This window comes from Salmo salar, chromosome ssa23, assembly GCF_905237065.1.
Source record: "Salmo salar chromosome ssa23, Ssal_v3.1, whole genome shotgun sequence".
In the NCBI taxonomy this organism is placed as follows: Eukaryota; Metazoa; Chordata; class Actinopteri; order Salmoniformes; family Salmonidae; genus Salmo; species Salmo salar.
Genome location: NC_059464.1, coordinates 48204605 through 48215210, shown reverse-complemented (window position 1 = coordinate 48215210; position 10606 = coordinate 48204605). Strand labels below are relative to the sequence as shown.

At 41.4% G+C, this 10606-nt stretch overlaps 1 protein-coding gene and 1 long non-coding RNA gene across 8 annotated transcripts in view; one reads left to right on the top strand and one right to left on the bottom strand.

The window, feature by feature from the left end:
- Window positions 1-1454, top strand: part of ddb2 (damage-specific DNA binding protein 2) — a 64727-nt gene extending 63273 nt beyond the window's left edge. For all 7 annotated transcript variants that reach the window (XM_045705952.1, XM_045705957.1, XM_045705951.1 and 4 more), the window contains one exon: window positions 437-1454. In XM_045705952.1, the coding sequence (XP_045561908.1) occupies window positions 437-708 (272 nt within the window). In that variant the 3' untranslated portion in view covers window positions 709-1454. The remainder of the gene's footprint in view (window positions 1-436) is intronic.
- Window positions 1455-7846: 6392 nt separating this feature from the next.
- Window positions 7847-10218, bottom strand: LOC123729814 (uncharacterized). The gene is made up of 4 exons (XR_006761470.1): window positions 10056-10218; window positions 8720-9783; window positions 8221-8341; window positions 7847-8110 (listed from the first exon to the last, which is right to left on the bottom strand). It is a non-coding gene; the product is annotated as an uncharacterized lncRNA (long non-coding RNA).
- Between the last annotated feature and the right edge of the window lie 388 nt (window positions 10219-10606).

Here is a 10606-nt window from a genome sequence, read left to right as displayed (position 1 = left end):
AGTGCACTATATAGGGTGCTAGCCCTGGTCAAAAGTAGTGCACTTTAAAGGGAATAGGGTGCCAGCCCTGGTCAAAGGTAGTGCACTATATAGGGAATAGGGTGCCAGCCCTGGTCAAAGGTAGTGCACTATATTGGGAATAGGGTGCCAGCCCTGGTCAAAGGTAGTGCACTATATAGGGAATAGGGTGCCAGCCCTGGTCAAAAGTAGTGCACTATATAGGGAATAGCGTGCCAGCCCTGGTCAAAAGTAATGCACTATATAAGGAATAGGGTGCCAGCCCTGGTTGAAGGTAGTGCACTATATAGGGAATAGGGTGCCTGCCCTGGTCAAAAGTAGTGCACTATATAGGGAATAGGGTGCCTGCCTAAAGTAGTGCACGATATAGGGAATAATGTGCCATTTGGGACAATAAGGCTTTTGTGTTCCACCACAGGAGTGAACATCCTAGTGTGGAACAGAAGTGAGACATTTGCTGGTAAGCAGCAGAGAGGAGAGCTACAACAGGAAGCAGGAGTCCAGGTTGGCAGAGGTAGAGGCCAGCGGAGGAGAAGAGGGGAGGCTCGGAGGAGGGGGGAGGGACGGGGGGAGGATGAGGACGACATTGGGAAGCTGAAGAAGAAGCTGTCTTCCTCCTCGGCGACCAGAACCAGAACATTCAGGGACAAACAGCACAACAGCCAGACACAGAAGGGTCCAGATAAATAATCAGGGAGAAGGAGAGATGTTGTTTGTGATGTTGAAAGAGTTACGTAGTTATTTCTGTGACATTGTCGTATACAGGTAACTACCAAAATAAAGGAAACGCCAACAAAAAGTGTCTTAATATTGCGTTTGGCCACCACCAACCGCCAGAACAGATTCAATGCACCTTGGCATAGATTCTACAAGTGTCTGGAACTCTATTGGAGGGATGCGACACCATTCTTCCACGAGAAATTACATCAATTGGTGTTTTTTGTTGATGGAAAACACTGTCTCAGGCACCACTCCAGAATCTCCCCATAAGTACATTTACATTTTTAGTCATTTAGCAGACACTCTTATCCAGAGCGACTTACAGTAGTGAATGCATACATTTCATATTTTTTATTTTTTTTTCTTCTCCGTACTGGTCCCCCGTGGGAATCGAACCCACAACCCAGGCGTTGCAAACACCATGCTCTACCAACTGAGCTACACGGGACCAAGTATTGAACTGGGTTGAGATCTGGTGACTGAGACACACCCTCTATGTTCCTTTGAGAGCCCTCTTTCAGTCACTGAGACACACCCTCTATGTTCCTTTGAGAGCCCTCTTTCAGTCACTGAGATCTCTTCTTCTAGCCATAATGGGCAACTGGGAATTTTTATACGTGACCCTAAGAATGATGGGATGTTAATTTCTTAATTAACTCAGGAACCACACCTATGTGGAAGCACCTACTTTCAATAAATGTTGTATCCCTCATTTACTCAAGTGTTTATTTTGTCAGTTACCTGTTTGCAATCTGTTACCTTTTTCTTGTTCAAATTATGTGTTTTATTGAAATGTTCCATTCACATTTGTTATAAACAGGAGACAATCGTGACTTTTTACCTATATTTAACAAGGCAAGTCAGTTAAGAACAAATTCTTATTTTCAATGACAGCCTAGTTCAGGGGCAGAACGACAGATTTGTACCTTGTCAGCTCGGGGATTTGATCCAGCAACATTTTGGTTACTAGTCCAACGCTCTAACCGCTAGGCTACCCTGCCGCCCCTCCACTCTAACCACTAGGCTACCCTGCCGCCCCTCCACTCTAACCACTAGGCTACCCTGCCACCCCTCCACTCTAACCACTAGGCTACCTACCACCTATACACTCTAACCACTAGGCTACCTGTCATCTCTACACTCTAACCACTAGACTACCTGTCACCTCTACACTCTAACCACTAGGCTACCCTGCCACCTCTACACTCTAACCACTAGGCTACCTGCCACCTCTACACTCTAACCACTAGGCTACCTGCCGCCTCTACACTCTAACCACTAGACTACCTGTCACCTCTACACTCTAACCACTAGGGTACCTGCCACCTCTACACTCTAACCACTAGGCTACCTGTCACCTCTACACTCTAACCACTAGACTACCTGCCACCTCTACACTCTAACCACTAGGCTACCTGCCACCTCTACACTCTAACCACTAGACTACCTGTCACCTCTACACTCTAACCACTAGGCTAACTGCCTCCTCTACACTCTAACCACTAGGCTACCTACCACCTCTACACTCTAACCACTAGGCTACCTGCCACCTCTACACTCTAACCACTAGACTACCTGTCACCTCTACACTCTAACCACTAGACTACCTGTCACCTCTACACTCTAACCACTAGGCTACCTGCCACCTCTACACTCTAACCACTAGACTACCTGCCTCCTCTACACTCTAACCACTAGGCTACCTACCACCTCTACACTCTAACCACTAGGCTACCTGCCACCTCTACACTCTAACCACTAGGCTACCCTGCCGCCCCACTTTGACTCCACACAACATAAAATCCACAGATGTTTCAAGTATGTCTCTCAACATTGATCACTGTTCTACAGTGTTTCCAAGATATATCTTGTGTTTCAGATGTTTTAAATACCTCTGTTTCAGGTGATAAATTGTTACTTTTTTATAAACTTTTTATACTTTATTAAAAAATGTCATTTTGAGCTTGAACTTGATTGTGTATTTATTATTCACCTTAAACTGATGAGTAGTTAACCTTGTCCCTTAAACTGATGAATAGTTAACCTGGTCCCTTAAACCGATGAATAGTTAACCTGGTCCCTTAAACTGATGAATAGTTAACCTGGTCCCTTAAACCGATGAATAGTTAACCTGGTCCCTTAAACTGATGAATAGTTAACCTGGTCCCTTAAACTGATGAATAGGTAACCTGGTCCCTTAAACTGATGAATAGTTAATTAACCTGGTCCCTTAAACTGATGAATAGTTAGCCTGGTCCCTTAAACTGATGAATAGTTAACCTGGTCCCTTAAACTGATGAATAGTTAATTAACCTGGTCCCTTAAACCGATGAATAGTTAACCTGGTCCCTTAAACTGATGAATAGTTAACCTGGTCCATTAAACCGATGAATAGTTAACCTGGTCCAGGTCAGTTTGTGCTGCCTTGTCAACTCATGTCTTACCAACTGGAATTTTGCAATACATCACTAACAGATCTGGGACCAGGTTAATGAACGGTCCGTTTTCTAATCTCAGTAAATGTCGTGATGGCGTCCGGTCTACGCCGCTCGTTGACTGTAACATTAGCTAAACGTGTCAGCACCTCAACGCATTTCTCCTGTTTACGATTGGAAGGGATAATAGTTTTGTTTTTTATGAGCATGGGCTTGTTTCTATACAGCATATTATCGTTCATATTCCATTGACCCAGTTCAATGTTAACATCGATAGGTTTAGGCTACTACATGACACTCAAATTTTCCCTGTACCCATCATGAGGTTGCTACAACCTAGGCGATGAATCAAAGATTACAATGTAGGTGCACGCAGGTCGAGAGACAAATTGTCTTATCACCTTGATTACGCCAGTGACACATTAAAAACCGACCTTGCACACTCTTGCCTGCATCAAATCTAATCAAATAAAATTGTATTTGTCAAATGCGCCGAATACAACGGGTGTAGACCTTACCGTGAAATGCTTACTTTACAAACCCTTAACAAACAATGCAGTTTTAAGAAAATAAAGTTACAAAATAAACGAATGTAAAAAAAATAAAAAAAGTAACACAATAAAAGAACAATAACGAGGCTATATACAGGGGGTACCGGTGCGGGTACGAGTTAGTCAAGGTAATTTGTACATGTAGGTAGGGGTGAAGTGAATATGCATAGATAATAAACATTGAGTAGCAGAAGCGTAAAAACAAAGGGGGGGTATGTGTCAATGTAAATAGACCGGGTAGCCATTTGATTAATTGTTCAGCAGTCTTATGGCTTGGGGGTAGAATCTGAGCCTTTTGGACCTATACTTGGTGCTCCGGTACCGCTTGTACTATGCCGTACGCGCTACCCTCTGTAGTTTCTCACGGTCGGATACCGAGCAGTTGCCATACCAGGCGGGGATGCAACCAGTCAGGATGCTCTCGATGGTGCAGCTGTAGAACTTTTTGAGGATCTGGGGACCCATGCCATATCTTTTCAGTCTCCTGAGGGGGAATAGGTTTTGTTGTGCCCTTTTCACAACTGTGTTTGGACCAGGATAGTTTGTTGTTGATGTGGACACCAAGAAAATTGAAACTCTCGACCCGCTCCACTACATCCCCGTCGATGTGAATGCGGGCGTGTTCGGCCCTCCTTTTCCTATAGTCCACGATCATCTCCTTTGTCTTTCTCACATTGAGGGAGAGGTTGTGGTCCTGGCACCACACTGCCAGTTCTCTGACCTCCTCCTTATAGGCTGTCTCATCATTGTCAGTGATTAGGCCTACCATTGACATTTACAATTAAGTCATTTAGCAGACACTCTTATAGTAGTGAATGCATACATTTCATACATTTTTTTCTCTGTACTGGTCCCCCGTGGGAATTGAACACACAACCCTGGCGTTGCAAACACCATGCTCTACCAACTGAGCCACACGGGACCTACCACAGTTGTGTCGTCAGCAAACTTAATGATGGTGTTGGAGTCGTGCCCGGCCACGCAGTCATGGGTGAACAGGGAGTACAGGAGGGGCCTAAGCACTCACCCCTGAGGGGTCCCCGTATTGAGGATCAGTGTGGCAGATGTGTTGTTACCTACTCTTACCACCAGGGGCGGTGTCATAGAAATTCTAACCAGAAAGGGAGACTGCAGAATCTTTCAAACAACAATTGAATTATAAGATGGAGCAATTAACCTGCTGAGTTGTTAAGGACCAACGGTCAGAGTTCTACCTCTCCTTTTATCAATATGACAGTTGGCAGATGTGTAGAAACAGGGGCAGAACAGAGTATACAAAAGCTTGTCTTTGAAGATGGCTGACGTTGACGAGGGCTCACACGCACTAGATCAGCATTCAACACCATAGTACCCTCCAAGCTCATCATTAAGCTGGAGGCCCTGGGTCTGAACCCCGCCCTGTGCAACTGGATCCTAAACAACACCTCCGCCACGCTGATCCTCAACACTGGGGACCCACAAGGGTGCGTACTCAGCTCCCTCCTGTATTCCCTGTTCACCCATGACTGCGTGGCCATGCACGCCTCCAACTCAATCATCAGGTCTGCAGACGACACAACAGTAGTAGGCTTGATTACCAACAATGACGAGACAGGCTACAGGGAGGAGGTGAGGACTCTCAGAGTGTGTTGTCAGGAAAACAACCTCTCACTCAATGTCAACAAAACAAAGGAGATGATCGTGGACTTCAGAAAACAACAGAGGGAGCAGCTCCTATCCACATCGACGGGACCACAGTGGAGAATGTGGAAAGCTTCAAGTTACTCGGTGTACACATCACTGACAAACTGAAATGGTACTCTCACACAGACAGTGTGGTGAAGAAGGTGCAACAGTGCCTCTTCAACCTCAGGAGGCTGAAGAAATTTGCGTGGCACCTAAAACCCTCACAAACTTTATCAGATGCACAATTTAGAGCATCCTGTCTGGCTGTATCACCGCCTGGTATGGCAACTGCACCGCCCGCAACCGCAGGAGATTCCAGAGGGTGGTGCGGTCTGCCCAACGCATCACCGGGGATAAACTACCTGCCCTCCTGGACACCTACAGCACCTGATGTCACAGGAAGGCCAAAAATATCATCAAGGACAACAACCACCCGAGCCACTGCCTGTTCACCCCGCTATCATCCAGATGGTGAGGTCAGTATAGGTGCATCAAAGCCGGGACCGAGAGACTGAAAAACAGCTTCTATCTCAAGGCCATCAGACTGTTAAATAGCCATCACTAGCACATAGAGGCTGCTGCCTATATACAGTTGAAGTCGGAAGTTTACATACACCTTAGCCAAATACATTTAAACTCAGTTTTTCACAATTCCTGACATTTAATCCAAGTAAAAATGTCCTGTTTTAGGTCAGTTAGGATCATCACTTTATTTTAATTAATTTGAAATGTCCGAATAATATTAGAGAGAATGATTTATTTCAGCTTGTATTTCTTTCATCACATTCCCAGTGGGTCAGAAGTTGACATATGCTCAATTAGTATTTGGTAGCATTGCCTTTAAATTGTTTAACTTGGGTCAAATGTTTCGGGTAGCCTTCCACAAGCTTCCCACAATAAGTTGGGTGAATTTTGGCCCATTCCTCCTGACAGAGCTGGTGTAACTGAGTCAGGTTTGTAGGCCTCCTTGCTCACACACGCTTTTTCGGTTCTGCCCACAAATTTTCTATGGGATTGAGGTCAGGGCTTTGTGATGGCCACTCCAATACCTTGACTTTTGTTGTCCTTATTAAGCTATTTTGCCACAACTTTGGAAGTATGCTTGGAGTCATTGTCCATTTGCAACCAAGCTTTAACTTCCTGACTGATGTCTTGAGATGTTGCTTCAATATATCCACCTAATTTTCCTTTCTCATGATGCCATCTATTTTGTGAAGTGCACCAGTCCCTCCTACAGCAAAGCACCCCACAACATGATGCTGCCACCCCCGTGCTTCTTGGTTGGGATGGTGTTCTTCGGCTTGCAAGCCTCCCCCTTTTTCCTCCAAACATAATGATGGTCATTATGGCCAAACGGTTCTATTTTTGTTTCATCAGACCAGAGGACATTTCTCCAAAAAGTACAATCTCAATCCCCATGTGCAGTTGCAAACCGTAGTCTGGCTTTTTTATGGCGGTTTTGGAGCAGTGGCTTTTTCCTTGCTGAGCGGCCTTTCAGGTTATGTCGAAATAGGACTCGTTTTACTGTGGATATAGATACTTTTGTACCTGTTTCCTCCATCATCTTCACAAGGTCCTTTGCTGTTGTTCTGGGATTGATTTGCACTACAGTATATACACACTCATCTCATATGTATATACTGTATTCTATACTATACTACTGTATCTTAGTCTATGTATTACTCATCTCATATGTATATACTGTATTCTATACTATACTACTGTGTCTTAGTCTATGTATTACTCATCTCATATGTATATACTGTATTCTATACTATACTACTGTGTCTTAGTCTATGTATTACTCATCTCATATGTATATACTGTATTCTATACTATACTACTGTGTCTTAGTCTATGTATTACTCATCTCATATGTATATACTGTATTCTATACTATACTACTGTGTCTTAGTCTATGTATTACTCATCTCATATGTATATACTGTATTCTATACTATACTACTGTATCTTAGTCTATGTATTACTCATATCATATGTATATACTGTATTCTATACTATACTACTGTGTCTTAGTCTATGTATTACTCATATCATATGTATATACTGTATTCTATACTATACTACTGTGTCTTAGTCTATGTATTACTCATCTCATATGTATATACTGTATTCTATACTATACTACTGTGTCTTAGTCTATGTATTACTCATCTCATATGTATATACTGTATTCTATACTATACTACTGTGTCTTAGTCTATGCCGTTCTGACATTGTTCGCCCATTTATTTATATATTCTTAATTCCATTCCTATACTTAGATTTGTGTGTATTGTTAGATATTACTGCACTGATGGAGCTAGAAACACAAGCATTTTGCTACACCCGCAATAACATCTGCTAAACACTTGTAGGATGGATAAATAAGGCGTATTGAGCAGGGCTAGAGGCTCTACAGTGAAATAAGGCAATAATTACTAACCAAAACAGAAATATGTTTTTAGTTAAATCATAGTTTATTCAGTTATATAGTTTCAAAAATAGAATTTTATTGGTCAGAGCCATCATCCCTTCTGTGTAGCCAGATGAATCTTCCTGCTGAACAGCCAATCTCATCAAAGTGCTCAATGCTGCCTGGTGTGCTCTCTCTGGATTCACTGGGTGTCCAAGGATACCGCTGTGGAGCCCTGGTTGGTGGTGATCACGGGTCAATGCTGTTTCACATTGACGTTGCCACAGGATCCTGGATGGTACTTCCTGAATGAGAAGAATCAGAGGGGGTTGATTAGGTTGGAAATGTCATTACATGTTATCAGCTGTAACATTGTCTCAACAGTGATGAATACCAAGTGCTGTACAGGACTTACAACACATTGAGACAGTACTGAAGCTTTGTGATGGGAAGATATGGCTGTTACTGCAGTGGTGTGGAGGCTGCATTGTGGGGCCTGGTGGACTGACAGAGTTGGTGGGATGAGATGGGGGAGTCTGGAGGTCAAAACATGATGAACAAACAAAACAAAAAAACATCAGAAAAACTGATTTAATACCAACTGTTAAAGTCTCAAATATATGTCAGGAAACTTTTGACACAGTTTGTTATGATAAAAAAAATATTTACAACAGGTAAACTGGGTTCATTTGGATTAGACTGAAGGAAAGTATGGTTGACACCAAAGCAATTTGTTAAGCAGTTGTGTTCCTTGTTGGCAGTGGAAGCTGGAACACACATCACCCCAATCATAACACCTACAGAACATTCTGCTTTTTGTAAATCAAGTTCCTCTAGATCTAGGATATGTGTTCAGTGTAGCAGAGGTAGTATCACGTTGGCATTGGTGTCACTGGAGAATAATCTGTACTTACCCGCTCTGTGGCCCCGCCTGGCTCCTCCCAGAAGCGGAGGTGGAACAACGTGGGGGATAATGAAGATGAATTTGTTGATATTTTATAACATTTTGGGATGTTTTATTTTGTTTTATTTGGACCCTCCACCACCCGCCCCTTCCATGAAGGACAACTTTTTAAAATAAATTCAATTAATCAAAGAATTTCCATGTTCAAATAATTTCAGAAAATGTTTCAGAAAATGTTTTTGAAAAAAATAGGTTTAGTCGTTTCATAAATTTGGAACAGTACTTCTGTTTATCTTTCCAGGTTCCCCCAGCTAAAGGTGGCATAATCTGGCGGAAGTCATTCCAAGAATGTAAGGAATTTATTGTCATTGCAATTAGGTTAATAAATATCATCACTGGATTTCTGATTACCTCTGAAAATAATACCGCAACTAAAGCAGTGATGTCAAAACTATTATTTATACAAAGAAGTTTTTCTTGATTTCCAAAGATTATATCAGTGAGAGCAAGACAGAAATCTAGGTTCTTCGATACCTTATTATCTAATGTACTATATGGGACATGATTTAAATGTTTTCCTTTAATTACAATATCAGATACATTAAGTCTGCCTCCCTGAATAGCATACGGGATAGTGTGTTCATTAATTCTGAGCTCAGTTTTAATATAGAAGTCATACCTATCTATTAAAGAAATATGACTCCCTGATATTATATAAATTGGGTCCGTTATATTTTGTATTTTTTCCTTATTTTTCCAGAAATACACAATTACGTTGACATAATCATACAAACTATTAATGTAAATCACATAGTTACTTTCTTGAAAGATGATATTTTTTTTCAGGAAAATAATTGTTTTAAATACAGTATTTTCATTAAAAGGACCTATGAAGTCTAATTTGAGTTTACAATTGTCTTTCGAGAAAACCTGGTTAAAGTTTGGGTCATCAATATTAATAGTAATTTGTTTATTTTGTCTACCGTACTGCATTATCATAATGATAATTTTTTCTTTGACATTTTCCTCAACTTTCACTTTAATGCCAAAATGTTGGTTTTCATCTTCATTATCCTGAAAAAAATGAATAAAAAAACCAGAACAGAATTTGTTTAACCTTGTTTTTACATTAAACACAAAGAGGAAGTGAGTGAAATGATTTTCAATCATACGACGACAAACACAAGCAGTATCTGTAACAGCACCGTTTCTAGACAGACAACAGAGGATGTTCATGATGTTTTGATAAACAGACTATTAGAATTAGAATATAGGTTAACATAAACATTACCTCTTCAGTTAACTTTCATAAGAAATTCTCCAAATTAGTTTTAAAATAATCTTACCCTCATCACGCTCCAACTCCGCAAATGTTTGTATTAAAACGCCCGGATAAGTTCTAGATGTGACTCTACTGAAAAGGATAATCTTTGAAGACCAGTTTATGTCAAAAATTTCCATAAACTGTTGTTCACTTGGGAGTACTGTTGGGTATTTATCAGCTTAATCAGGTGATCAAACAGGATGTGGGTGTGTCGGGTGTGGATGCGTGTTCCATCTTGCCTGTCTGTTCAGTTTCCTGACAGAGCTAAATGTATTTGTAAAATCACTACACACTTCACGTAAAAGATTAGGCATTAAAATAATTGAAGAACACTATTTTAATCTTCAGGATCACTTTCCTCTCTTCAAACAGGAATAACAGCATACTGTTTGATAACCCACGACAGACAGACGGCTATTTCTGAGATTACAGGTGCCTGCTATTTCTGAGATTACAGGTGTTTGCACAATGTTTGCACAATGGCCTTCCCATTTCATATACAATGCCTTCAGAAAGTATTCACACACCTTGAATTTTTACACATTTTGTTGTCTTACAGACTGAATTTGAAAC